At 59.1% G+C, this 27,869-nt stretch overlaps 2 protein-coding genes across 10 annotated transcripts; one reads left to right on the top strand and one right to left on the bottom strand.

Annotated features, from left to right (window-relative positions):
- The first annotated feature begins 106 nt into the window (after nt 1-106).
- Nucleotides 107-5,726, top strand: Sbk2 (SH3 domain binding kinase family member 2). Its single transcript, XM_004866639.4, has 4 exons — nt 107-192; nt 830-1,078; nt 3,675-3,877; nt 4,655-5,726. Exons 2-4 carry the CDS (start codon nt 832-834, stop codon nt 5,240-5,242), a joined length of 1,038 nt encoding a protein of 345 aa, XP_004866696.2. The 5' UTR covers nt 107-192; nt 830-831; the 3' UTR covers nt 5,243-5,726.
- Ssc5d (scavenger receptor cysteine rich family member with 5 domains) lies at nt 563-27,869 on the bottom strand. Of its 9 annotated transcripts, XR_015447315.1 has the most exons (15): nt 27,389-27,869; nt 27,106-27,132; nt 26,570-26,878; nt 26,306-26,431; nt 26,020-26,133; nt 25,591-25,899; nt 24,846-25,163; nt 24,125-24,316; nt 21,162-21,479; nt 18,971-19,543; nt 18,578-18,892; nt 18,213-18,380; nt 11,719-11,874; nt 2,997-10,794; nt 563-1,151 (listed from the first exon to the last, which is right to left on the bottom strand). XR_015447315.1 is itself a non-coding variant. In XM_087200941.1 (14 exons), exons 1-14 carry the CDS (start codon nt 27,411-27,413, stop codon nt 9,533-9,535), a joined length of 4,212 nt encoding a protein of 1,403 aa, XP_087057067.1. In that variant the 5' UTR covers nt 27,414-27,869; the 3' UTR covers nt 1,720-9,532. The 9 variants fall into 9 exon arrangements, 8 of the variants coding, with proteins under 8 accessions (XP_087057067.1, XP_087057070.1, XP_004866697.3 ...); XM_087200941.1 differs by lacking the exon at nt 563-1,151 and having other exon boundaries at nt 1,720-10,794; XM_087200944.1 differs by lacking the exon at nt 563-1,151 and having other exon boundaries at nt 1,720-10,794; nt 18,213-18,371.

Below are 27,869 nucleotides of genomic sequence, written 5' to 3'. Positions count from 1 at the left end.
CCACCTCCAGTTCTAGGATTCAACGCACGGTGTCGCCCTGGCCCCAGCGGGGGCACCGGGGGCGGGGCAGGGGCGGGGCCTCGCGCCCCCAGACGGGGCGGGCCTTGCTCCGGGCGGCGCTGCTGGCCTGGGCCCCGACAGCCGGACACCGGGCGCTGCAGGCTGCGGAAGGGTCGGGCGAGACTCGTGGAGGTGAGGCCAGGGCTCCGAGTCCTGGCTGGAAAGGGCAAGGTGGAAGCCCGGGGTGGGCAGCCTCGGCGGAGGGCAGCGAGCGGCTGGGGTCCTGGTCCCGCAGTGGGGGCTGCGCCTTCGGCCTAGGGAGGTGGCGCCGGTTCCGGGCCCCTGAGTTCTGTGAGACGCGGGGACAGGAGTGGGCTGGGGGCTCCGGCATCGGGGTCTGCGAGGGGGACAGCTCCTGGATGGGGCTTTGGTCCACTGGCATTCCGACAGAGCCCACCCTGAAGTGTCCCTGTGAGGCGAGGTCAACGGAGAGGTCACAAACGTCCCGCCCCCTTCCCCCGCTGCCACCCATGGCCTGAGGGTGAAAGATGAACCACATCACTTGAGACACCCCCACCTTGTTTCCAAAGCAAACAGACTTGGGCCCGGGTGGATGAGCAGCCTCTGTCTCCCAAGAGCAAACAGGTGCTCGGTCCCTGGGTGAGGTGGGGCCGGCGAAGGGGAGGCCGGGAGCCCTGCGCGGTCCAGCCTGGCGCCGAGCAGCGGCCCCAGTCCCCCCAGCTCCGGCTTGAGGAGCACGGCCCCTTCCCTGGGCCCTGGCCTGGTGGCTGGACTGCCCGGCTCACCCTCTCTGTTTCCGTCCTGGCAGAAATGCCAGGGAAGCAGCCCGAGACTGGTCCAACAGAGGCACCTGAGGATGGCGCCGCGGACAGCCTGGGCAGCCTCACGGCGGAGGAGCTGCAGCAGGGCCAGGAGGCGGCACTGGCGCTGGAGGACAGGATGGCGCTGAGTGCGCAGACCCTGGTGCGGGCCGAGGTGGAGCAGCTCTACCAGGAAGTGCGGCCCCTGGGCCAGGGCCGCTTCGGCCGTGTGGTGCTGGTCACTCACCGGAAGAAAGGTATCAAGGGCCGGGGGTTTAGCTCAGTGGTTTGGCTGCCTGCCTCGCAAGTGGAAGGACCCAAGTTCGATCCCTGGTACCAAAAAAAAAGAAAGGTATCAGGGCGGGGACAGGTGTGGGGTGCAGCGGGGGTGAGCATGGGCCCAGGGGACCCCAGCAGCTGAGGCTGGTTTGTGCAGTAGAACGGGACCAAGCCTCACCTGCACCCCTGCTGAGCCATGAGGTTGGGGACCCCCTTCAACCTTTGAGCTCCAAGCCTCAGCTCCCTCCTTCGAAAAGTTGAGCAATGACTCCTTTTTTTCTCCTCAATACTGAGGATCGAACCCAAGTGACATCCCCAGCCCTTTTTAAATTTTTTGAGACAGTGTCTCCCTAAACCCTTACGTACCCAGGCACGGTTCACATTCTCAGTCCTCCTGCCTCAGCCTCCCCAGTGTTGGGATTACAGGCATGCGCCATCACACTGGGCTAAGAACTGTTCATTTCTGACCATAAAGTGACGCCCCATCATTTGCAATATTCCCAGAACCCTTGAGTGCCTGAAACTGTGTTGTTTTCCTATACATTCACACCTGGGGTGATTTAATTTATAAAGCAGGCACAGTAAGAGCTTACAGCAATAACTCAAAGTGAAGTAGAACTACTGTTGGAACAATTTTCTATAATACAATTGCCGGCACTACCACTTCCATCCCCTGGGGCCTGATTAAGTAAAATAAGGGTTGCTGGAACCCCACGGAAGTGGGTTGTGTGGCAGATGTGGTGACCAGGTGACTAAAGGGCAGCATGAATTCCCCAGGCTCCGTGGAACGGTGCCCACTCCAAACTTAGAATTGGTTTGGGCGCCTGCCTGGGAAGCTCAAGGTCCTGAGTTTGATCCCCAGTACCCAAAAAAATGAATAAAGAAAAATTAAATTTAATTTAAAAAAAATAAAAAAGAAACTGTTAAAAAAAAGGGGGACGGGGATTTAGCTCAGTGGTTTTGCTGCCTGCTGTGCAAGTGCAAGGATCCAAGTTCGATCTCCGGTACCCAAGAAAAAAAGAATTTGTAGGGTGCTGGAGACGCACCCAAGCCGCCTTCGTGTGAGGCAAGCACTGTAACCACTGAGCTGCGCTCTCTGCCCGCACCTTGAATTATTTGCTTCTGGAATTTTCCACTCACTATCTTTGGACCAAAATCGACCATGGACAACTGAAACTCTGGAAACAAAGCTGCAGAGAGGGGGTCTCTGTCACTCATGGACGGCTCTTGATGCTGGGGACGCTGGCAGGTCGGCAGCCTCGAGGACTACAGGATGCCACGGAGAGATGCTGTCTGCTGAGCCCCTCTCAAAGTGTCCATCCCACCCACAGGGGCACCTCGGTGGAGCCCGGGGTCACCTCGCCCTAGGCCTTCCAGAGGCCTGAGGCACAGCGTCCGCAGGGTGGCTTCTTTAGTGGCCTGTAGGTGGTCAGCTCCTCCCTGTGTCTGCATGCGATCTGTATCTTCATCTCCTCTTCTTCAAGGACCAGGCCCCTCCCTAGTCCCTCTTTTTACTTCTTTATCTGTTTATTTATCTATTTATCTATCTTTTTTTTCCCAGAACCAGGGATCAAACTCAGGACCTTGCGCTCATGAGTCAGGTGCAATGCCACTGAGCTAAATCCGCAGGCCTGTCTATTTATTATTTTGAGACAGGGTCTCACTATGTAGTTCAGGCTGGCCTTGAACTCACTAGTAGCCCAGGCAGGCTTGGAACTGGTGGCCATCCTCCTGCCTCCGCCTCCTGGTGCTGGGATACAGACGCGTGCCACCACACTGGCCTCTACCTCTATAAAGACCCTGTCTTCAAACAGTCACGAGCTATGGTGCTGGGGATAAGGACACAGCACTGGGGTGGGAGCAGAGATGCAGGAAGGGAGGGAGGGAGAGACACACCATGCCTAGGTCCTTCCAGAACTCAGAGCCGGAGTGGCCATGGAGGACAGTGCTGTCCATGAGCCTTGCCCGCCTGGCTCCATGTAGTCCCATTTCAAGGCCCTGGTGGTGCTTCGGGCCTGTGCCATGGCTGTCGGGAGCAGCTCACAGTCCAGGGGGGCACGGCGGGCGGGAGGGTGGCGTGGGCCATGGTGACATAAATCCAAGACGTGGGCGTGGAAGAGGTTGCGCTGCCTCCTGCAGGGATGGACGGAATTCAGGCAGGTACTGGTGGAGTCGGCCTCAGTCACCAGTCACACGCAGCCCCAGGTGGGCGAGGCTGGGTGGTGGCTCAGACCTGGGAGAGAGAGGTGCCTGCCTTCCGGCGTCCTGAGATTTGCTACGCACTATCTTTTCCCCTGCTTCCCTCACATGTGACTTTGGTGTCTCAAGTAGTCACATGAGCCCCTGGAGGTTCTCAGTTCAGTTTCCTTCTGCCCCAGACACGGGAAGGCAGAGTGGACCCTGCTGTCAGGAGCAGGGCAGGGGGACGGGGCTGGGGAGGTGAGGATGGCCAGAGTGTGAAGGCAACACAGCCTGCAGGGCCAGTGGGCACCCTGGGGACTGCAGGGGACAGGACAGCTGACCCAAGTGACCACAGACTTCTGTGCACCCCACGCCTGTCCCTGTGTCCCCCAGGCACATCCCTGGCACTGAAGCAGCTCCCCAAGACCTCCACATCCCTGCGTGGCTTTCTGTATGAGTTCTGCGTGGGCCTCTCGCTGGGCACCCACCCGGCCATCGTGGCAGCCTATGGCATCGGCATTGAGTCTGCCAACTCCTACAGCTTCCTGACAGAGCCTGTTCTGCATGGGGACCTCATTACCTTCATCCAGCCCAAGGTGGGTAGGTGGCTGAGCACGGTGTTAGGAGGCCGGCCGGGCCTCATGGGAGTGCCCCAAAATAACCTGGCCCCAGAGTCACATCAACTGTGTTGGGCCTTCCCGGGCCACACTCCCACTGAGCTGCTGGGACTGTGGACTAGTTAGGCCCCTTAGAGCTCACTGATTTCACAGAACTAACACTGGGCACCAGTGAGAATCACCAGCCCTCGTGCCATCACACTTGGCCTCACTGAGGCTGACAGGGTTCACAGGCTCACACTGGGACCCTTCCGGCTCACTGGGCCTCAGCCGGACAAATTAGGCCTCACTAGTCACACTAGGCTTTCCCAGGCTCACCTGCCTTGCACTCACAATAGGCGTCTCCAGGTCATTAGGCTCACAGGGACAGGCCTCAGTGGTTTACCCTAGGCCTCACAGAGCTCACAGGCCTCACAGAGCTCACAGGCCTCACCAGTCATACCAGGCCTCACAGGTTTGTGCTAAGCTCAAGGGCTCATATTAGGCTTCAGTAGGCCTCACAGGTCACACTAGCCCTCACAGGGCTTGCGCTAGGCCTCACAGCTTACACTAGGCCTCAGAGGCCCCACTAGGCCTTGCAGGGTCACAGGTCACACTAGACCTCATGGGCTGACACCAGACCTTACAGGGCCACTTATTTGGAGTACTGCAGCCTCCTCAGTTTTTCCGGGCCTGCTTCTGGGGCCGCAAGAGGCCCAGTGCTCTCTGTCCCCCTGGCAGCAGGTGGGTCCTGACCCAGCATTCCTGTCCCTGCAGGTGGGGCTCCCGCAACCTGCAGCCCAGCGCTGCACAGAACAGCTGACCTCAGCCCTGGAGCACATCCATGACCGTGGCCTGGTGTACCGGGACCTCAAGCCGGAGAATGTGCTGGTGTGTGACCCAGCCTGCCAGCGTATCAAGCTGGCCGACTTTGGCCACACTCGGCCCCGCGGGACCCTGCTGCGCCTGACTGGGCCGCCCATCCCCTACACAGCCCCCGAGCTGTGTGCTTCACCGCTGCTGCCCGAGGGGCTACCCATCCAGCCGGCCCTGGATGCATGGGCCCTGGGCGTCCTGGTCTTCTGCCTCCTCACCGGCTACTTCCCCTGGGACCAGCCACTGGAGGACACCGACCCCTTCTACGAGGACTTCCTTGTGTGGCGGGCCTCAGGTCAGGCCCAGGACCGGCCTCAGCCCTGGTTCGGCCTGACACCTGCAGCGGACACCCTGCTGTGTGGGCTGCTGGACCCTCACCCTCGAAGAAGGAGCCCTGTGGGTGCCATCCAGGGCTTCCTGGGGCAGCCCTGGCGACAAGATGGGGAGGCCTCGGGGCTGGCAGTGGAGGCCGGGGAGGGTGGGCGGTGAGGCCTGCAGGCTCGGGCTCGGGTGCCCCCTTCATCTCGGGGACCCCTTCCCTGTGTGCAGGCCTTGCTCCCAGGGACACCGCAGTCTTCTCCTGCCCCGGGGCACTGTGCCTGTCCTCAGCCGTCCTTCGCTCTCCCCCGAGTTACTGCGCTGGCCCGGGCACCATGGTCCACGCACCCTCTGCCCCGCGTCCCTCACTTCCCCGAGGCCCGAAGCCTCTGTCGGCCTGATTCCCCGGGTTCTTTCAGGAGCTCCCAGAGAGCTGGGGTCCGAGCCAGGCTGCTCCTCCTGGACCCCCACGGCCTGGCACGGCTCCGCCAGCACCTCTTGCTCCATCCTCCCCACTCCTCGGCCTCCCACTGTCTCTCTGCCCCCACTCCCTGCCCTGACCCGTGTCCCCGCCAGGCGCTGCCAGGCACTGTGATGAGCTTTGCCTCCTCTCCCACCCGCTGCTCTCTGCAAATAAAACCTACCTGGCACCTGGGCTGCGTGAGGCCACGCGTCTGTGTCGTGAGAGAGCGTCAGCACCCTTGGTGCCCCCAGGGTCTGCTCCACAGCTCCGGCGGTGGGTCTGTGACCCGCACACTCTGCGCAGGGACCGGTGGGCCATCTATTCCCAAGAATCTTTTTTCCTTTACCAAGCCAAGGTTTCTGTGGTGCCACTCTAGTGCAAATGCCATCCTCAAAGATGCTGTCTTTGAGGTGGTGCCCGCCTGTCATCCCCACGCTCTGGGAAGCCAAGGCAGGAGGGTTGCAAATTGGAGCCCAGCCTGGGCAACTCAGCAACTTTATGAGACCCTGTCTCAAAATGAAAAGTAAAAAGGGGCTGAGGATGTAGCTCAGTGCAAAGGCCTTGGGTTCAGTACTGGGGGGACAGAAAGATCCTGTCAAAGACGTCTACACACACACACACACACACACACACACACAGAGCTAGAGTGTGTGTCATACGTAAGTGACGGCATGGTTTTTGTATTTGCGGTTCCGTGAGCGCTTGTGCCCGGTGTGCCCGTGTGTGTGTGCGTGCGTGTGTGCACACATGTATGTGTCCACACACAGCCGGGAGGAAGATCAGGCAGGCACCCTGGCCTCCCCTCCCTTCCCCTCCTGCCTCCCCGGCTCCTGGCTGCCTCAGTGTTTGCAAACACTCTCTCTTCCTCTCCATGCCCTGCTTGGCCGAGAGCCCGGTGAGCCAGGCTACAACTTAGCTGGATCAGGTGTCGCCCTCTGGGCCCAGTGCACCCCCAGGGCCCCTGCTGTGGCAGGGAGGTGTTGCCTGTTCAGGGCGTTTGCCCACGGGGAGCAACCCCAGGGACCCTTCGCTGCAGGTACAAGCTGGAGAGCGGAGACCCACAGCCTGTCCTGGTGGAGCAGGGTCACAGGGTGGTGGGGGGTGAGGCTGGGGGCTGCAGCAAGTGCCTGGGCTCACGCTGAGAGCCCCGCAGCGAGGCCGGGATCACAGCCCGCTGGCCAGGTGCAGCTGCACAGCAGTGCCATAGGGCAGGAGGCACAGGAGGCTGTGCACGTGCTAATTGGTGGTGGCAGCTGCGGATTAACTGGAAGGCGATGATGACCCGGCAGGACCTGAGCGGCGGGGAGGAAGGGAGCATCCGCGGAGGCCGGGAGGGTGTGACGCTTAGGAGGTCGCCCTCGGTGCTAATGGTCAGATCCTTAGCACCTGGCAGGGCTGGCACCTGTGTGAGAAGGACCCAACCGAGGTCACGTAGCAGACGGATTCACACCCGGGACACTCTGTCCATTGCCTGGCCAGCAGGGAGAGGGGCTGGGCCAGGGCCTGGGTGCAAGAAGTGTGTGTGTGTGTGTGTGTGTGTGAGGAGGAGGATGGAGGACGTGTCTGTGCTCACAGGGGAGGGCGTGAGCAGGCACGCGGTGTGTGTAGGCTGAAGCAGGCACGCTCCAGTGTGCAGTGAGCATGCGCCCTTCTGTGTGCACTGTGAGGGGGGCATTGCGCCCTCCTGGGAGGAGACGGAGGGAAATCGAGGCTGCGCTGACCCCTAGACTAGACAGGGTGAGCACAGGCGGACGCGGGTGTGCGGAGCGGGACACAGAGTAGGGCAGCAGGGTCAGGTATGGTGGCGCACGCCTGTCACCCCAGCCCTGGGAGGCTGAGGCAGGAGGATCACCAGTTCCAGGCCGGGCTGGAACTTAGTGACTTAGTGAGATCCTGTCTCAAAAGAAAAGAGGTTGGGGATGGGTGAAAACCTGGCTTCCATCCCCAGTATCAGGAAAATACAAGAGTTTTAAGGAGACGGGTGGACACAGCACACTTGGAGCCTGGACTTCGCCTGCTCACTAGCTGTCTGCCCAGTGTGGCGGGGGGGGTCAGCCACACAGGACCCCTCACACTCCCTCCCCTTAGGGACCCACTCTGTCCCCACCTTGCTCTGCATGTGCCCGGACTGGGAGTGCAGCTGAAACCCGGTTCTCCCCTGTGCCGGGTGCCCGAGACCCAGGCAGCTACCGTTCTGCGCCCGGTGCAGGCAGGCGGAGGCAGGGCAGCTGGCCGGCACCCTGGCTGTGGGCCCTGGGGCCAGATGTTCGGGCTTAGCTGCCCAGCCACGTGGGGTAGAGTGACATGTAATTAAGCACCCACCTGTTTGGGGCTGGCAGAGGTAGTGGGGGGTGGAGGCACTGAGGCCCAGAATGCCAAGGGCCCCCTAACCCAGGCTGACAGAAGGGCCACGAGCCAGGACCCACGCTGGGCTCCTTGGTACATTTTGGGGGTGATGCAGAGCCAGGCTTCACCCACTCCCACCTGGGGATGCCAGAGGAGTTACTCCCCAAGTCAGGATCCTCCCTGAGATGGCCCTGGAGCCCACGACAGAAAGGGGAAGGAGGCAGACACCCCTCCACCGCGTTTCCGTGGGGCTCCAGTCAGCGGTTATTTACGTCTCAGGCTTAATGAGCTGAGGGAGCAGAGGATTCTCCGCGTGCTCCCTGCCCTTTTGCGGGGCTCAGCCCATCCATCGGGACCCCGGGCACAGTGCCCCCCAGCAAGTAACTGGACCCCACTGGCCTTTGCCAGGCGGGCGAGGGGTGGGGGCGCCAGCTCCATCACCTTCCGCGACCTCTGAGCCTGCCCTGGGCTGCGGGCAGGAGGAGGAGTCACGGTTTCCTGCCTGAGGCGACAGGGCAAGGTGGGAGCAGGGCTTCCTCCTCCACGCCTGCCCCACTCTGGCTGAGCCCTGGACAAGGGAGGGGCCTGCCACGGTCCCCAGGAGGGGTGGCTGTGGAGCCCAGGATAAGGTCAGAACAGGGACTTTTCACCCCGTCATCCTGGGTGGAGTCCAGCTGTGCTGTGTGGCCATAGGCAAGGGCCTGCTCTCTCTGAGCCTGAGTCCGGGCATCAAAGCTCCTCCCTTGCAGGGCTGTGGTGAGGACTCGATGGAGCAGACCGCCAGAGCAGGCTGGGATTGCGCAAGGCCCGTGTGCACACACCGCGTGCCAGGCTCCGTCCTCACAGCACAGACCCCGTAATCCTCAAAACAATCCCGGAGACTGGGGCTGTATCCATCCCTGTTTCACAGAGGAGGAAACAGGTCCAGAGTCCCCAGCAGGGCAGGCCACATGGGACAGAGCCCAGGTGGAAAGCAAGAGGCCTGGGCGTCACCATGGACCTAGCACGCGGCCCCTGGGGGCCTGGCAGTGACCGGATGTCTGTGCTCATGCCTGTGACATCATGTGGCATCACGAGCAACAGGGAGCCAGGCCTGGGGCAGCACTCCCCGGGAGGGCAGCTGTGGACTGGTCATCACCACAAGCCTGCGAGGCCTGGCTGCTGCTACCCGGACGGTGGAGTCACTCGAGCGGGGCTCCACGCGCCTCCTCTGCTGAGCTGCACAGACCGTGTCTTTGTCTGCAGGGGTGTGACAGTAAGGTGACACCATGCACGTCAAGGGTCCACACCGCTGACACAGCACCTGACATCACGGTCTCTGTGGTGCCAAGGGGATACATCCCTCCCACGATGCAGCTGATCATGCACTCTGCACCACTTCTGTCCCCAGGCTGGTGCACACTGCAAACAGCAGAGCCGCCTGCCCACACAGGCATCGCCACCCTCAGGATCACCTCCAGCACAGCCATCCTTCTCCCCACCACCTTGCCTGGCACCTGTGGTATTCTCCAATCCAAATCAATCTTGCCATTGCATCTCTGAGGTTTCTCCTGCCCCCCAGAAATGTCATCTACACCTTGTTTTTAGTTGGATACTGTGATTTTCTTTGGTTTGTCTGAGAGTATTTTAAGCGCCCCACATCTTGGAGAAGGTCATACATCTCCCCTCAGAGGCCTCTCCTCTTCCTCGGGGGTGGTGGAAGTGGACACAGGAGTGCTGGGGGCCCAGGCCACCTCTGCCAGTCTCCTTACTGTCTCACCCAGCTGCCCCAGGCCCAACTGGGCCAGCCCTAGCCCGAGGGCTTGGCGCTCCTGCCAGTCTTGTTCCAGGACCGTGGCCAGCCTCTGCAGCTGGCCACCAACGTCCCTCACAGCAGCCACCAGCTCCACCAAGGCAGGCGGCTCACAAGCCCTGACCCTCACAGGGGCTGCTGGGCAGGCACACGGGCCAAGGGGGCCCAGGGTCTGACCAGGGGTTGGCCCTAGAGGGGGGTGGTCATGGGGGAGTTGATCGGAGTGGGGATCGGAGGGCAGAATGGGCTCGGAGGCTGGGCCTGGGGTTAGTGTGGGGTTCTGGCTCCTGGGTGGCCTGAAGTCCTCAGTGGACAGTGGGCCCCTGCTTGAGGTTAGAGGGGCCCTGGAGGGGCTGGCCTCTGAGGCTGGAGAGGGCACTGGGCTCTGCATCTGAGATGTGGGGGTGTGAGGGGTCCCCTCGAAGGTCACCTGGGGACCCAGGCTGGATGTAGCCCTTGGCACTGTAGTGGAAGAGGGTGATTCTGGCCCCAGGGAGGTTGGAAGAGACTTGGTAGTGACCATAGGGGTGGAGGAGGGGTCGGCCGTCCTGGCCGGGCGAGTGGTGGTGGCAGGATGGGGAGTCGCTGTGGGGTGGGGGGTCGTGGCGGGGAGAGGGATTGTGGTGGTGGGAAGGGTTGAAGCAGGGAGCGGGGTTGCCATGGGTTGCAGGGTTGTGGTGTAGTGTGGGCTGGTGGTGGGGTTTGCGGTTGTGGTGGGGTTCGGGGTTATAGTGGGGTATGGGGTGGTGGGGGAGTATGTGGTGGCAGTGGGGTGCGGGCTTGTGGAGGGCTCTGGGGACCCGGAAGTCCCTACGGCTGTCCCCCAGTATGGGGCTGTGTTTGGCCCTGGGGTCCCCTCTGGCGGTACGGAGGGGTCAGACGTCAGCTCCCGGGGCGCAGTGGGCGGAGGGGTCGGTGCCGGGGAGAGGTCGGGCGTGGTCGAGGAGGGCAGGTCCGGGCCGGCCACTGAGGTGCCGGGGAGGACAGAGGCCGGGCCAGAGGTGGGCTGCAGGCCCCGGGGCCCCGGCAAGGCAGAGGGGGCCGGGGGCCGCGTCTGGGGTGCCGCCCGGGCTGCAGTGGGGCGCAGCAGGCGACGCTCGGGCCCGGCCCTCTGTGGGGAACCTGCAGGAGGAGGGAGACACGGTCCGCTTGAGGTCAGCCCGCCCCCCCTGCCTCGCCCACCTCCCCGCCCCCGAGAAGGTAGCCAATAGGAAGTCACAGAGCTCAGTGACGTCATGGGTCACCAGCAGACTTAACCCGGCCCTAAGGCCCCTCCTCCCACCGCCTCCGAGGCTCCGGGCGCCACCTGGCGTCCTCCGCAGCTCACAGGTGAAGGCGCAGGGACGCGCTGGACCCGGAGCTGGAGGAGAGGGTACCAGGGATGCAGGAGGGAGGGGCGCAAGTCAGCCGGCGGGGATGTGGAGGGGTGCGGGAGGACGGTGGGGCCACCTTGGGGTGCAGAAATACCCGAACCAGGGAGTCGAGAGGACCGAATGGCGATCTCAATAATCGAGGTATTTGGGGGGGGGGGTACTGCAGATTGAATTCAGGGCCTTTGCACAGAGCTATCTCCCCAAATCTTTTTTGTTTTTTATTTTGACACAGTGTTGGTAAGACATTAAATTGCCCGGGCTGGGCGTGAACTAGCGATCCTCCTGCCTCAGCCTGCTGGAGTGCAGGGATGACAGGCTGTACCACCAAGTGTGAGCAATGCTACACATCCTTGGCAGTGCAGGCCCGGTCTGTGAATCGCCTGTTTGTGTCTGTGCTTACTCTGCAAATTTCCTGTCATTTCCTGACTTTCAGGAGTCACTGGCAGAGTCTGGGTGAGGGGCTCTCAGCCTCTCCGTGTTCACACTCTGAGGCGTGAACCCCCGGGGCACCATGGGGGTCAGACTCCGTCCCAGGCCTCCGCCGCTGGTCCCCATGGGCAGCCTCGCTGGTTTCAGTCACCATGAGCTGCCCCGTGGGGCACTGCTGGCCCGGGGTAAGAGTCTCTACCCCACAGCACGCACGCCCAGGCCCTGGCCCCAGCCACCTGCTCACCTGTGTCCCCGTGGGCCCTGGGAGCCAGAGAGGGATGTCCTGGGGGCCTGGAGGTGCCACTGGAAAGCGTGGGTGCTGTGGTGGGCGTCCGTTTGGCTGAGCCCCTGCCCCAAGGCGTGTCCCATGTCCCGGAAGGCTTGTACCCCTCCTGGTCACCTGCAGGGTCACAAGGAAGAGGCCTGAGTCTCACCGGCTCGTGCCCCCCCAGGCATATGGCGCCCTTGCTCTGGCAGCTCCTCCCTGACTGCGATTTAGGGGTCAGTCCAGGTGCTCCTGGCTTCCCAACCCATAAACTGGTCCGACCAGCTCATAAAATAAGTTCATCCCACGTGTGGTGGCGCCTATGGTCCCAGCACTCAGCAGGCTGAGGCAGGAGGATCACCTTGAGTATAGGCCAGCTGGGCTACACTGGGAGTTCAAGACCAGCCTGAACTAACAGCAAGGCCTTGTCTCCAAAACAAAACAAAATAAAAAGAACGAAAAAAGTCATTTATTATTTCAACTACCTGAGACCCCTGACTGTACTCTTCTCTTTTCCCCAGGGAAGAAAATTCCATTTTATCTCTATTAGTGTACAGCCTGCAACAATTCTGTAGTACTATTCTGGTAGTTTTTGGCTGAATACACTTGGGTCGCCTCTATAGAACAACTTCACATAACATCTAAACTTACTTTACCTCCGTGCATATCCACCATTTCACTTAGGGCGACTAGAAAGAGAGGTCGCCCTTCTAGCTTTGTTGATCGACAAGCTTATTTTAACAAGAGCTTCCTGGAGCTATTCATTCACATCCTGTACAGTTCACTGCCTGAAAATATGTACTTCAGTAGTTTTTAGTATAGTCACAAGGTTTTATGACATTTTCCATACCCAGCACAGCAAAGGAAAGAAAAAAAAGAAAAGGGAAATTTTCATCAGCTCAACAGAAGCTTCATGGCTGTTACCCTGCGACCTGGCCCTCAACATTGACCTCAGGGACCCCTCAGGCCCTTCTCCTTCCTGTCCTCAGCCTCCTCATTAAGCGCCGCTTGGCTCCTAGTCAGTGCCTTGGGAGGGCGGCCATGGCCTCGGACAGGAGGGCACGCTCGTTAGGACAATCCTTAAGCCATTAGCGTGCTAGCGATTTAAAAAAGAAAAAAACAGAGAAAAAAAGGGAAAGAAGCCTATTAGCAGTGAATCACTAAAGGTTTCTTTCCAAGGTGCTGGTTTTCAGAAGGGCTCCACTTCCTGTTCAAATGTCAGCCCACTAATTGTGCATTCAGAACCCACTCCAAGAGCCTGCTGTGTGCTAATGGCCTGTCTATGCCCTCAATTTGATTTTCTTTTCTTTTTCTTTTTTCAGTGCTGGAGGCCTTCACACTGAACTACCTCCCCAGCCCTTTTATGTTTTATTTTGAGATAGGGCTTTGCCAAGTCCCTATGTTGTCCTGGCTCTGTCCTAGCCCAGCTGGGTGAGCAAGGAGCTCCCCTGAGATCTGGCTCCCTCATCTATGGAACAAGTCTCATCCTGGCATCTCTGTCCCAGGTCACAGTGCGTGGTAAGCTCTCTGTGGTGAGGACCTGTGACCCCAATGCAGTCTTTCTAACTCCATAGAACCTCCCTCCGTGAGCATGCACCCCGGGATGCATCTGCAGGCCCGTGAGTGGAGACTTGGGTTACTGCTGGTGTTTTGTTGTCATAAATACAGTTCTAAGCTGGGGTTGGTAGTGCAGGCCTGTCATCCCAGCATCCTGCAAGGCTGAGGCAGGAGGATCACAAGTTTGAGGCTCGTCTGGGTGACTTAGTGATTCTGTAACACCCTGTCTCAAAGTAAACCCAGGGCTGGGGACAAGCTCAGAGTGGAGGCCCTGGGTTCAGCCCTAGTACTAAAAATAAAGGAAAGCAGCAGCAGTGAGCTCCTTGTGCTGCACTGCAGGCTGGGAGCCAGAACCTCTCCACATCTAGCAGTGGGGCTGCCAGGGGTGCTCATTCTAAACAGCGTGCTGCTCCCCTGAGCTTCACCCCATCCTTCCTTTTTGAGCTTGGATTCATCCTTTTTTGGTGGTGGTTGGTTTTTTGAGACAGGGTCTTGCTATGCAGCCTGGCCTGGCCTTGAACTTGCAGCAATCCTCCTGCCTCAGCCTCCCAAGTGCTGGAATTATAGACATGTGCCACCACACGTGGCTCATCCATCCTTTGGGATTTGGCTCTGGGGCCTCCCCCTTCCTCCCTGGGGGCGGTCTCCTCTCTCTACCCCCCTGGACTCCTCAAGGCTGATCCTGTCCTTCCCGGTCTCCCTCTGGAGTCCGGAGCTAAGCTCTGCCTCTTGCAGTTCTTCCCTCCCCGTGCCTCAGTTTCCTCCTCTGTACATGGGCGGAGGACAGCACTTCTACAGCTGTGGGAAGGAAGGGAATTAAGCCATTTGACCTGAGCAGAACAGGGCGACAGCAGGCTTTTGCACATGCTGCTTGCTCTGTGAGGAACACTCGAAGAGCGCTCTACAAACCTTCGCTGTAATAACCACAATTGTGATCTGACCTCCAGCTCAGCCTCGCATTTACTCTCGGACCTCACACATCAGTAACCTCAGCGATTCTCCAGGACCACAGTCACCACCTCCTGTCTCCTCTGCCTGCGGCCTGGCCCCAGCTCCTGTGGGAGGAACCTGCCTTCCACAGTCGCTGTCTCCAGAGGTCCCCGCGCCGTGCCTGTGCCTCTGGCCACAGTGCTCTGACGCTGTGGCCCCGCCTCACCTTCCTCTCCTCACCGCCTGCCTAAGCCCCCGCCTAGTGACATGGGCCCGTCAGCTCAGCCCAAAGAACAGGACTCGAGGACGCCACGGTCCTACCCCAGGGCCTTTGCAAGCGCTCTTTCCTCTATGAGGAACTCGCTTCAGCTGGGGACCACTGTGGGCTTCTCCTGCTCCTCCTCTTGACCTTTTCACACCCTCTCTCAAGCGTCAGTGGCACACCCCCCCGCCTCTGCCCTCTCGCAGCTGTATCTCAGTGGTGACAGCCATGCAGTGGGCACTGGCCTGAACTGACGTGGCCTCCAGGTGCAGTCCTCTTGGAGGACTCAAGAAATGTTTTGAAGAACAGGAAAGTGAAAACACAACCTCCTTAGGCCTCCAGTGTCTCTCCTGTGCACTCCCCAGGCCTACACTGCTGTCACTCCCCCACTCATTCATTCACTTAACAAACACGTGACAGTCTTTCTGGGTTTTAGGCACTGTCCTACGTGCACAAAATGGCACCTCCAGCTTCGCAGACCTTGCGCCCCCATCTGTGCAACCCTAGGTGGGCATGGTGACCTTGCAGGCATGACCACAGGCCCAGGCCTGGAGATGCAGACAGCAGTCTGGGGTCTCCAAGTGGCCTAAGCTGATCATACACAAGGGATGATCAAAAAATACAGTGAATCAGCCAGGGATTTAACTCAGTGGTTCCATTGCCTGCCTCGAAAGCACAAGGACCCGAGTTTGATCCCTGGTACCAAAAAAAAAAAAATACAGTGTATCCCAAATTCTTACAAGTTTTATTACAGCAAAAGACACATTGCCATGAATCTCCTTCACAACACTTCCCCTCACTTCAAACACACTTTTCCCATCTGGCCCCTTTCTGCAGCAGCTGGGTAAGTCCTTTTTCCTGAGTGTCTTCATGAGGTGTGATCAAAAATACAGTGAATGCAGCTGCCAAGTGCCATCCAACTGAAAGGCAGGCTTGTAAAATCATGGCAGTGTGTCCTCATCTACCTCGTAGACCAGATCTGGCACTGTGTGATTCCTGACTCTTCCCCAAAGCCAAAATGACCCCAAAAGGGAAATGTTTGAGTTAATTCAGGACATTGAGGCAGCCAGGACAGTGCAATTAAAGATACTCAAGAAAGAGGACTCCAGAGCTGATTCAGAAAGTGTCGAGGATGGTGGGATGAGTGTGTTTGGAGTGAGGAGAGGATTTTGATGGGAATTCACGGCAACGTACTTTTTTTTTTTGTACTGGGGATTGAACTCAGGTCCTTGCACTTGTAGGGCAGGCAGCAGAACCACTTAGCTAAATCCTCGGCTGTAATGTATCTTTGACTGTAATTTTAAAAATGTAAAACATACACCATATTTTTTTTACCACACCTCATAAACCCTTCCTGTTCTCCTCTGCTGCTTAAGTCTACCACTCCCCCAGAGATTTGTCTTGATTTCTCGACAGTAAATAACCAGCCCATCCCAGACCCTGCAGCTGTTGCTCATCTTCATGAAATAACTCCAACAACCAGCGCGTTGTAGTGTGATAAGTGATTGCACACACATTTTGCGGTGGAACAGGACCTGTAGCCTCCCGGCCAGTTCCAATCCCTGGAGCCCAGATGGGAGCCTATAGAGGACCTGGACCTCAGGACCCACCCAGCCACACCCTCTCCCATCTCAGGAGCAGGTGCGAGTGTGTGAAACGAACCCACACCGTGGCTGCGGAGCATGAGGAACTTCCTTGAGCTCGCTTATCCTCCCCGTGGGAAACACGGTGGTAGCGAGAGGACCCGGATGACACCTGTCTACAGTGGGCGAGCTCTCCTTGGGTCTTCCCAACTCTGGAGCAGAAGTCTTTCCCGGAGGAAAAACAGGTGAAGCCATTTTTTCCTTGCTACTGAAGGTATAAATTCATGCCTGTCATTTCTCCCCTGCCTCTCCCCAGCGTTTAAAATTTTTTTTAGACAGGCAGGGTCTCACTAAACTATTGAAATTGCCCAGGCTGGGCCAGAATTTGCAATTCTCCTGCCTCGGCCTCCCAAGTGCTGGGATTCAGGCAAGCCCCAGCACGCCCGGCTTCGCACCTTCCAAGTCTTCCTGTTACTAAGGCTGTACAGTACATCCGACTGTCTCACCCTTTGCAGCCCTGCATTTGTTTGCAGGGCGGTACCGCGTGAGACCGCTGCCTCCTGGCGGCAGGTGCCCAGCATGCGGCCGTCTCACCGCGAGGGGGAGCCATGAGTTAAGGGAGGCAGCGCTGGATCGCTAAGCGCCAAGGCTCTGGAGCCCTGGCTGCCCTCAACCTGGAGCCTGACTCTCCTCCACCTGAGACACGCTGCCTTCTCCCTCCCTCGCTCAGGTAGCAAGGCTGACTCCAGTTACTCCCTGTGTGGCTCTTCCCATTTTATACCGCGGAATAGCCAAACTGGCCAATTGGAGTGCGCAGTCCCTCAGTGAGGTCAGGAGGCGCAAGGCAGAGAACCACCTATCCCGCCTACTGTTCACGCCCTTCCCAGACCCAGCCCAGATGGGCATGCGTGCTGAGCACCAGAAAAGGGCGGGAAAGGGCACACTCCACCAGATCCTGTGAGGACGAGGAGGGGCGGGCCTCTCAGGGGGGACAGGCAGAGGGGCACAGGACGACAAAGGCCCAAACCAGGGCAAGGAGAAAGTGAAGCAGAGGGAAGAACTGAGGGAGGCAGGGCAGACATAGGGACACCTGTGAGCGAACTAAGGACTGAAGATGCCGCGAGGCACAGAGATGGAGGGACAGATGCACGGGGCAGGGGAGAGAGGAAAATGGCGGGGGCGGAGACAGCACGGGAAGGGGAAAGGTGGACAGGGAAAAAGAAAGACGTGGTGAGGGGACTGGAGTGGGAAGTAGCGATGAGGAGGGTGAGAAAGTGAAAGAAAAATGAGAAAACACGGGAAAGATGAGAGAAACAGTGGGGAATCTGTGAGGACTGCAGGCAAGAAGAGGAAATCGAGAGACAGAAAAAGGAACTGACTGAAAACGGCCGTGAAAAACAGAAGGGATGAAGTGGGAATTGAGAGGAAGAAACAGGAACAAGTGAAGGTAGAGTGACCCCACCAGTGAGGAAGTGAGCAGGAGTGAGACAGGAGCAGAGGTGGGGACACGAGGGAGACTGAGGCAGGCGACAGGGAAAAGCGCAGGCATGACGAGGGAGGTGAGGCAGGTCGAGGCCCTGGCTTAGTGGCGAAGTGGAAGGCAACAGGTGACAGGAAACAGGCCACTGGGCATAGGGCAATGAAGCTGTGGCCATGAGGCCAGTTGTGCTGGGCACTACCAGGATGAGCAGCAGAGACCACACTCTAGGTGTCCCCTCAGATCAGCGCCATTGCCCGAGCTCTGAGAACAGGTGTGGTTCCAACTGCTGTGGGGGAGCTGGAGTGGGCACAATGATGGTGGCCCTGAGCTGAGGGGTCTGGAGGATTCCTACCCGAACCAAGGCTCTAGATCAATGGGCCCAGGCCAGTGTGGTAGAGCCACTTCCCATTGGCCCTGGTGGCTTATGAGGAATGTGGGCTGTTCTGATCTCTCAGAGCAACGTGGTACCTCCTCTGGGCCAGGAGGAGATGGCCACCATTGATCCCAAGGAAGAAAGGCTCTTGGGGTCTCTAAAGCCCAGTACAGCCCGCCTGGGGTCATGGTGGATTGTGCCAGCTTACTTAGAATGGACTTTCTGGAAACTGCAGAGAAAAGACTGGAGGCTGATGGGGCCCTGTGGCCACCCTGTCCAACCCCTCACCTGTGACCGAAAGGAGCCGTGTTGCTGGGGAGGAGATCGCTGGGTGCCTGGTGCTGCTCCATGGAAGCGCACGTCCAGGCCCTGGTGCCATGGTGGCCCCTTTGGCCAGGTCTTCTCCTGAAGTGGGGTCCCAGGTCCAGGGGGGATAATCATCATCATCTGTGTAGCCTCGAGGGAAATGGGTGGTGGTTGACCAGGTCCCCTGCCTCAGAGGCCCTTGCTACTACTTCTTTGCCTTCTAGAGTCCACTGGAGCAGCTCCCTGATGCCCCCGCCCCACCTGACTCCTGGAGATGCACCCCAGTGCAGTGCTCTGGCCCCGCCCGCCTCCATCCCACGGCTCCCTCCCCAGCAGTCCCCTGATACCAGTGCAGGTAAACCCCACGTCTTCCTCATGGTCACAGTTGTGCTTCCCCCAGCCCCCTGAGGGGCAGTCGCTCAGCGAGGTCTCACTTCCCTTACAGCCCATGTCATCCAACCAGATGGGCCCGGTCCCAGGGCCGTAGTGGGTTTTGCCCACTCGGGGCCGGACCTTTCCACAACCCAGTTCCCAGCAGACCACAGTGGCATCCCGCAGGTCCCAGCTGTCGTCACAGACCGTCCCCCAGCGTCCGGCATGCCACACTTCTAGCCGGCCAGCACACCTGTTGGGTCCGTCGGCCAGACGAACCCGGAAGGGGCCTGGGGGTGGAAGGCCCTCAGGTCAGGAGACTCAGAAAGCCTCCCCTGTGTGTCCCTCTCACTTTTCCTCCTGCTCACCTGGTTCCCCAGGGATGCTGGCCGTGGGGGAGAAGGCTGGGGTCTCAGCAGATGGCTCCAGGGAAGCCTGACGGATTTTCTCGATGGTGGTCTCAGAGGTCATTTCTTGAGGGCCTTGAGGGGACAGCGTTGTCATGGTCCCTGAGGGCCATGTCCAGGGGGCCTGAGGAGTTGGCTTGGAGGTGGTGTGTGAGGTCCATCTGTGGGGAGCCTCTGTGAGCAGCCTTTTTAATAACTCAGAGGTTTGCTTTGAGGAGGCCTCAGTAGTCAGGGTTGTGGTCTGTGAGGTTAGTTCTGGGGGGCTCTGGGTCCCCAGGCCCCTGGAGTGTTTAGTAGTTGGCATCCTGGGGGGCTGAGCAGTTGGTCTCTTTGCATGTTTGGTCACCCACTTCTTAGTACTCTTGGGGGTTTTCCGTGGAGCCTTAGTGGTTGTTTTCTCGGGAACAATGGAGGTCAGACTTGCAGAGGGCTTGGTGGCCAGTTCTCCTGGGAGCCAAGCATCCCGATCTCTACCCAGCCCAGGGAGCCAGCTCCAGCTGAAGGGGTCTGAGATGGTGTCCAAGCCAGGGGTCCCTGAGAGGTGGGTAGAGAAGAAAAAGAAGAGTGAGACACCATGATGACAAGATCTGTCCAGGTCCCTCCTCTTTAGCCAGCCACCAAATTCCAGTTCATTCATGGAGCACCTCTTCTATACCATGCCTTGTGTTGGAGCCTGTGGAGACCACAGTAAGCCAAAGCCAATGCCATCCCCATCTTGCTGGCACTCACCTTCTAGAAGCTGTCCCTCCCTCTCTACCTCCTCGGCCTTTGCTTTGAATCTAGGGCCCCACACTCTATGCCTTCTGATGCATCTCCCTATCTCCATGTCCATCCTAACTGACCACCAGAGTGGTACCATGTCTGACAGGTCACACCCTGTCCTCAGACCCTTCTGTAGCTCCCCATGGCCCTCAGGAAGAGGGAGAAAGGACAAAGTCTGTAACATCAAGTAGAGTTAAACTCTATCCTTTGAGTCACCACTGTTCATTCTAGATCTTTCTGATCAGCACGTATACAACCAAGGATTCACCAGGCCTGAAAAGTTTGGCCCCTTGCCCCAGCTGCTGGGCCTCGGAATGACTTGCCTGGTAAGAGACTCTGCATGCCTGGGGGGCCTGGGCCATGCTCCGTAGTTCCTGCTAACAATATTTATGGGCAGCCACAGGAGTGGTCAACCACATCTACAAGACCACTCCCCTAAAAACTTGATCTACCAAGGCTCGGGGTGCATCCCTGCTTGGTAAGACATCATGCATATTGTTGCACCTTGTTGCTGGGAGAATTCAGCACAATCTGCATGACTGCTGGGAGGGGACACCTGATGTTCACACCTGCTGGCTCCTGAGCCCTGCCCTGCAGACCTGTCCCTGTGGCTGATTTTTTTTTTTTTTGTACCGGGGATCAAACTCGGGTCCTTGCGCTTGTGCAGCAGGTGGTGAAACCACTGAGCTAAGTCCCCAGCCCTCCCTGTGGCTGATTTTAACCTGAGTCTTCACCAGAATAAACCAGATCCCTGAGTCTAACAGCCTCTCTGGTCCTTCCAGAAAAGCACTGAACCCAAGGGCATCTTGGGGACCGACCCCCCAGACTATAATGTGTCACACAGGCTTTCGAATGTATGCTTGTGCATCTCTTTCCCTCTGGAAGCCATGGACTTCTCAAAGGCCAGGACCATGCCCGTGCCCTTCTCAGGACCCTGCATCCTGCTCAGTGTCTGGCCTCGGAGAACAGGACTCTGTGAATGCATGTGGGAGGGTAGTGCAAACACATGCAGTACTTCATTTGGCTTTGGGTTCTCTCTGTCTCCCAGGGATTCTATGTCCACTTCTTTGTGGGAGACTCCTTTGGTTCCTGGAAGGAGGAAGAGGAATAAGCTTCCCTGGGAATATGGTGGGAAACTTAGCTTTGCCACTTAGTTACTGTGCAACTTGGGACAAATTACTCAACTTTTCTGTGCCTTACTTTCTTCATTAGTAAAATGGGCAAAACATCCATCAATTTATGAAGTTTGAATGTGGTCACATGTGGGAAAATACCCAGCACAGGGCTGGGGCTTAGGCACCAATGTTCCCATGATGTTTGTGCCAGTGTTTGTTTCTGTTCCCTCCTCCAGGGAGCCCTCCTAGAATTAGCAAATGGAGAGTGTCCTTACCAGTACACATGACCCCGACATCCTCATTGTGAGCGCAGTTGTGCTTCCCCCAGGGAGCAGCAGGGCAGTCAGACAGCGAAGCCTCGGTCCCCACACAGCCCACATCATCCAGCCAAATGGGACCCGCACCCCAGCCGAAGCGGCCCACAGCGGGATCTGGCTGCCGAGGCCCCCTGCAGCCCAGCTCCCGGCAGACCACGGCTGAGTCCCGCAGGTCCCAGCTGTCATCACACACTGTCCCCCAGCGCCCGTCATGCCAGACCTCCAGCCGGCCTGAGCACCTGCTGGGCCCGGCCACCAGGCGCAGCTGAGGAGACCCTGAAGTAGAAGAGATGCAAAGAATTAGAGACGGGGTGAACAGAAGCCTTGGAAATTATGAGCCAAAATAAATCTTTCCTCCTTTAAAAAGAAAAGAATTCGAGACAGGGAAGTTGTGCAGCCCTCTAACTCTTCATCCACCTCTCCTTTGATCTTCTTCCTAACCATCCATCCATTTGTCCATCTAGGCTTTCCCTCTTTCTCCATCCTTTCTGCCTGCCAAGCAGCAGGGATTTGTTGAGGTCTTTTCTTGCCCTCTCTGAGCTGGCCACAAGGGATAGAGTCAGGCCTGGGTGGGTGGTTCCTCCGAAAGCCAAACAGAATTACCATATGGCCCAGAAATTCCACTACCAGGGTTATACCCAAAATAAATTGAAAGCAGGCATTCAAATATATATTTGCATCCAAATATTCTCAGCAGCACTATTCACAGTAACTCAAAGATATCCTAAATGTCTCCCCATGTATGAATAGTAAGCAAAAAGCAGTGTTTGTCTTGGCAGTGATTTCATAGATATGGCCCCAAAAGCACAGGCAACAGAAATAAAAATGAGCAAGACTACACCAAACTAAAACACTCCTGCTCATCGAGGGAAACAATCCAGAGTTAAATGGCAGCCACAGAGGGCTGGGGATTTAGCTCAGCAGTTTTGCCACCTGCTGCACAAGCACCAGAACCCAAGTTCGATCCCCGGTACCAAAAAATAAAATAAAATTAAAATAAAAGGCAGCCACAGAATGGAAGAAAATATTTACACACCATAAATCTCTTAAGGAGTTAATCTCTAAAATCTGTAAGGAATTTCTACAACTCAATAGTTTTTTTTAAGTAACTTTATTTAAACTGGGCTAAGGACTTGAACAGATATTTCACCAAAGACAATATATAAAGCACCAACAGGTATATGAAAAACTGTCACCACCATCAGGGAATTGAAAATCAGAAGCATGATCAGACATTACCTCACACCTGCTAGGGTGGTCACAAGAGACAAGTGTCACTGAGATGTGGAGAAATTAGAACCTTTGTACACTTCGGTGGGAATGCAAAATGGTGGAGCTGCTATGAAAAACAGTATGAAGGCACCTTCAAAAATTAAAAATAGAACCACCATATGATCCAGCTACCTCCCTTCTGGATATATATCCCAAAGAGCATTAGGATCTCAAAAAGACATCAGCACCTATGTATAGCACTACTCATAACAGCTAAAAAGTGGAAACAACTAAACGTCTATCAGCTAAGGAATGGATAAAGAAAGTATGGTACATATATACAACAGAAAACAATTCAGCCTTGTTTTTGAGACAGGGTCTCTCCCTGTGTAGCCCAGTCTGGCCTTAAACTCACGGTAATCCTCCTGCCTCAGCCTCCAGAATGCTGGGACTAGAGGTGTGTGCCACCATGCCCAGCTATAATTCAGTGTTTAAAAGGAAGGAAATTCTGTCATTTGTGAGAATATGGATGAATCTTAAGGACATTATGCTAAGAGAAATAAACTAGTCACAGAAAGACAAGTACAGTACTATGTAATTCCATTTATATGAGGTCCAAAGGCATGACTAACAGGGCTTTCCCCGAAGGGCTGGGCAAGGCTGGGCACATGGGACTTGCTTGCACCATGGCCACCATGGCTGGAGGCCTCTTTTCCTTTGTTTGAGTAATAATAGCCAACATTTCCTGAGCGCCCGCTGGTTCCTGCGGCCTGCTGCATTATAACCCTTTGGATTTTCTCACTGGATGATTCATACCTGGGCCTGCTGACTCTGAAGCAACTGCCATCCCCTGAAGGAGTGCCAACCCCCAAAGGAGTGCGCCTTTCTGAGCACACCAACCAACCCAGAGCCCATGCCCAGCCACCTCCTCACTGGGCTGTCACACCCAGGACCACTGTGCACCTGCCTGCGTCACTCTGGGGCCAGGTTCCAGACACCCAGGGACAATCTGGCACCACAGAGCCCTACCAGTATGCCCCTTCTCCCAGGAACTGCGAGTACCAAACTCTTCAGTCGCCATTGTCTCGTGCTCTGACCTCGCCATGCCTGAGGGATGGCAAACCTACATTTGAAAACAACAGCTGTCATTGATCTGGTCCTTTCAAGATCTGTGTGAAAGAGGCCACTTACCCTCATTTGCTAAAGGAGCAGACCCAGTATGGTAGTACATGCCTGTACTCCCAGCATTCAGGAGGCTGAGGCAGGAGGATCTCTGGGAGTTCAAGGCCAGCCTGGGCTACAAAGTGAGTTCAAGGCCAGCCTAAACTACATAGCAAGACCCTGTCTCAGAACAAACAAACAAACAAAAACAAAAAAGAAGAAAGAAAGAAAACCAGAAAGCCTCCCTGGCAAAAAGGCTAAGAGAATTCATGAGCAGAGCCGGTATTTGGAGCTGACCCAAGGACCTTGTGACGGCCTTATGGCTACACCACAGGGCGCAGGAAGCCAGAATCTTCCTACAGTGGACTCAGCCCACCATCCTTCTCTCCAGGCCCAGTTATAGAACATGGCCCTTGTTCAAACAAGGTTATGGATTTTACGAAGGAGTCAGACAGCAAGACAACAAACGGGTCCTTCTGAGATGGGAGCCCAGCACCTCTTCATGTCTCCCTTTGCAAGACTCACAGTTGGGCCAGGAAGGGACTCACCTGCATCTGGCCCAGGCTCCTGAGGGGCAGTCGGAGAGGCTGCAGGAGGCAAGCTGCCTGGCATCCTGGGAGCCTGGCTCACTGTGCTGGACAGGGGTCCCAGTGTCCACGCCCCGGGCGCGGACGTCCCGGGCCCTGAGCTGTTGCTGTCCACCACAGGGCGGGTGGGGGTTGCGTAGCCGAGAGGCATGCCTGGGCGGGGAGAAGGGATTATAGCCCCACTCCTTCTGCCCAGCCTCCTCTGCTGCCACTCCCCGACCCGGAAGAGGAAGCTGGAGTGCGAGTGATGGATAGGGAAACCAGAGGTCAAAGAGAAGAGGGGAGGGGACCCCATGGAGGGCCAAGGAGGGCTGTGACAGGGCTGAGGCCAGGCTGAGCCCGCCTACACCTGGGCCGACCCTTCTGCCCGGGCTGGGGGTGGCATCCTGTGCATCGTCACTTGGGGAGCAGTGTCGCTGGGCTCTACCTGGGGGGCCAGCTGCTCCTCACCCCCAGACGTGACCATGGAAATGTTTCCAGACCCTGCCCAGTGCCCCCTAAGGGGCAAAACTGCCCCACTCGAGAATAGCTGGTGTGGCTGAGGCTCCAGAGAAGAGGGAAAGATGGAGGAGCCAGGAAGCCTGAGCAGCGAGGGAGGAGCAGGACAGCTCTGCGCCCAGTTCCGTCCTGCACTCCAGAGCCACCACTCCACCGCCCCGCCCCGACTTCCACCGGGCCTCACCGTCACACACAGCCCCAGCGTCCTCCCGGTGGTGACAGTCGTGCTGGCCCCAGGGCCGCGCGGGGCAGAACCGCAAGGCCGTCTCGTTTCCCCGACACCGAAGATCATCCAGGACGATGGGGCCGGACCCCTCCCCAAAGAAGGCGGCCCCCGGAGCGGCCAGCGCCCCTCCGCAGCCCAGCTCCCGGCAGGCCACCGCGGCGTCCTGCAGGTCCCAGGCGTCGTCACACACGGACCCCCAGCGCCCGCCGTGCCAGACCTCCAGGCGGCCGGCACAGCCATGGGGGCCATCGGCCAGGCGCAGCCTCGGGGCAGGCCCTTCGGAGAGAAGGCCAGGAAACCAGGATGCTGAGCGCAGACTGCAGGGAAAGGCTGGCAGCCAAGGGCCGAGGCCCCAGGGACAGCTGGGCACCATGTGCCGGAGGGTGCGGCCGAGCAAGGCCCCATCAGTGCCCCTGGCCTGCCTCAGCCTCCCTCCAGGCCCCTACCCTGGCTCCCTCCTTTCCGCCTCAGCTGCCTTGGTGGCCACAGGCATGGGGCCAGGGGCCAGTCAGGGCTGCCCAGCGGAGCCCCGCAGGCACAGGCTCCTCGGCCCCCCGTGGGGAGGCACAGCTGCCACAGGCCTGTGCCATCCCGAGAGAACGCGTAGCCCCAAGTGTGCGGAGGAGTGGGGTGCTGGAGGCCCACCGGCCCCGCCCGCCTCCCGGGGACAGGAGGAAGGTGCCTGGCGCCCCGCCCCGCCTACCCGTGCACACCAGCCCGGCGTCCTCCCTGTGGTCACAGTTGCTCCGGCCCCAGGGGCTTCGGGGACAGTCCCGGAGGGCCTGCTCTGCTCCTGCACAGCCCACGTCGTCCATCCACACGGGCCCCGAGCCAGGCCCGAATCTGGCGCCCCCGGGGGCGGCCAGCGCCCCTCCGCAGCCCAGCTCCCGGCAGGCCACCGCGGCGTCCTGCAGGTCCCATCCGTCGTCACACACGGACCCCCAGCGCCCGCCGTGCCAGACCTCCAGGCGGCCGGCACAGCTGTGGGGGCCCGAGACCAGGCGCAGCCGGTCTGGGGGAAGGAGGGGCGGGAAGACGCAGGGCTCAGGTGGGGAGCAGCCCCTCCTCCGTTCAGCAGGGCTCAGCTTTCTGCCGCCTCCACCTCTGGGGGCAGAGGTCTAGGGGTGCTTACCTTGGCGGGGGGCCCCGGTGGTCAGCAAAGGGGCTCTGGTGGACTTGGCCTGCTTGGGTGGCCGGGGGCTTTTCTTCCGGGGGCCGTTCTGGGGGCTTCCAGCTGGGCGGGGGGCTGGGGAAGGAGACGGCCACAGGCTCAGGGGCCGCGCCATTTGTCCTGCCTGTCCTCTGTCCACAGGGCCAGGAAGGCAACGCGGCACCGATGTGCTGCGGGGGGCGGGGGGGGGGTGCGGCCCTCCTGAGGCTGCGGTGGGCAGGGTGGGCAGCCCTGTCCGGGGGCTCACCGTGAGTCACAGGGGGCTCCTCGGAGCCAGGCCTGGGCTCCCCATCCAGCGGGGAGGTTGAGTCACGCTGAGAGTCTGCCGCACGCTGGCCTGTAGGGGTGACCGCAGTGGGGTCGCTGTTTGTCCCTGACAGGCAGAGGGCCGGGCTCAGGGGCCATGAGTGCAAGCTGGGGGTCTGGAGGGCAGGGGCTGGGCCTAGGGTGGTTCCCTTAGCGCAGACTTGGGCAGAAGCCGCCCGCTCCCGGCCGGGGGACGTGGCCTCACCTGTGCAGACCACGCCCGCGTCCTCCTCGTGCGAGCAGATGTGGGCCTTCCAGCCCCGGTGGGGACAGAGGCCCAGCCGCTCCTCGAGGCCCTGGCAGGCCAGCTCACTGAGCCACACGGGCCCTGTGCCCTCCCCAAAGAAGGCGCCCCCGGGGGCGGCCAGCGCCCCTCCGCAGCCCAGCTCCCGGCAGGCCACCGCGGCATCCTGCAGGTCCCATCCGTCGTCACACACGGTGCCCCAGCGGCTGCCATACCAGACCTCCAGGCGGCCGGCACAGCCATGGGGGCCATCGGCCAGGCGCAGCCGGTCTGGGGGGTGGAGGAGAGCTGTGGTCTCTGCTGCGGCACCGGCCAGGCCAGGGACCAGGTGACAGGAGGGTCTGGGCCGCCCAGCAGAGTGCTGGACCAGACCCCGGGGTGCTCAGCAGGGAGTGAGTGTTCCCCAGGCCAGGCCCCAAGGGGCTGGGCGCAGTCACAAGGTCCCAGCGGAGCAGGGCCCCGGCGGGGTGGGCAGGCGGGAGGACAAGGACACTTACCAACGGCCTGGATCCCCACCAGTGCTGCTGCAAAGAAGGGCAGCAGACAGTGTGAGGGTCGCCCAGACGCCTGCACCTCGGAGTGGACCCGCTGGGAACCCCAGGGCAGGTGGGGCCCAGGTTGGGCTGGGCAGGCAGGGGCAGGTCCCCTGAGAGTTAAAGAGGCGGGGACAGGGCATGCAGAAGGCTGGGTCTGGGACGGGCGGGTGGCCAGATGTCAGTGTGGCCCAGAGACCTGCACCAGCTCCAGAAGTCGGGCGCCGGGGTCAGAATGGTCACTCACCGAGGAGACAGGCCAAGACCCTCATGGGCGCAGAGTCCGGCAGGGCTGGGGTGAAGGGCAAGGGATTGGGGCCAGTGGCCAGGAGGGAAGCAGCGCCCAGCACGGCCCCGGTCCCGAGCAGCAGGCAGGACCAGGCTTGGCCAGGAGGGAGAGAGGCTGCAGAGGCACAGGGCACAGGAGGGGAGGGGCCGGCGGCAAGAGTGGGAGGAGGGACCCACTGGGAGGGGCGTCGGCCAGCAGTCTGCAGCCAGCATCCAGAGCCGGAGACGATGGGGCAGCAGCCCGGGGAGGGCCAGCCCCCCCCATCTGGCCTGGGAAGCACAGCTGGGAGCAGCAGCAAAGGGACTTTGGATCCGGAAAAACACCCAGCAGCCCTGCGGGTCTGCTCCTGAAGCCCCGCTCCCCAGCTGGAGTCCCCAGAGTGGGGCCACCAAGGCTCCGGCTCGGGGAGCCCCCACCCAGCACGCTAGGGCGCGCACTC

This window comes from Heterocephalus glaber, unplaced genomic scaffold (genome assembly GCF_053883595.1).
Source record: "Heterocephalus glaber isolate CG9 unplaced genomic scaffold, H.glaber_assembly_v1.0 deba00001745, whole genome shotgun sequence".
NCBI lineage: Eukaryota > Metazoa > Chordata > Mammalia > Rodentia > Bathyergidae > Heterocephalus > Heterocephalus glaber.
This window is presented reverse-complemented; position numbering and strand designations above follow the sequence as displayed.

Excerpts from the sequence above, each read along its gene's own strand:
- Sbk2 (XM_004866639.4), top strand. The coding sequence starts at position 832 with ATGCCAGGGAAGCAGCCCGAGACTGGTCCAACAGAGGCACCTGAGGAT. Across the intron at positions 1,079-3,674 it reads GGTCACTCACCGGAAGAAAG|GCACATCCCTGGCACTGAAG; the intron begins GTATCAAGGGCC and ends TGTGTCCCCCAG. Across the intron at positions 3,878-4,654 it reads TTACCTTCATCCAGCCCAAG|GTGGGGCTCCCGCAACCTGC; the intron begins GTGGGTAGGTGG and ends CTGTCCCTGCAG.
- Ssc5d (XM_087200941.1), bottom strand. The coding sequence starts at position 27,413 with ATGAGGGTCTTGGCCTGTCTCCTCG. Across the intron at positions 27,133-27,388 it reads GGTCTTGGCCTGTCTCCTCG|CAGCACTGGTGGGGATCCAG; the intron begins GTGAGTGACCAT and ends CCTTCTTTGCAG. Across the intron at positions 26,432-26,569 it reads CGCGGGCGTGGTCTGCACAG|GGACAAACAGCGACCCCACT; the intron begins GTGAGGCCACGT and ends TCTGCCTGTCAG.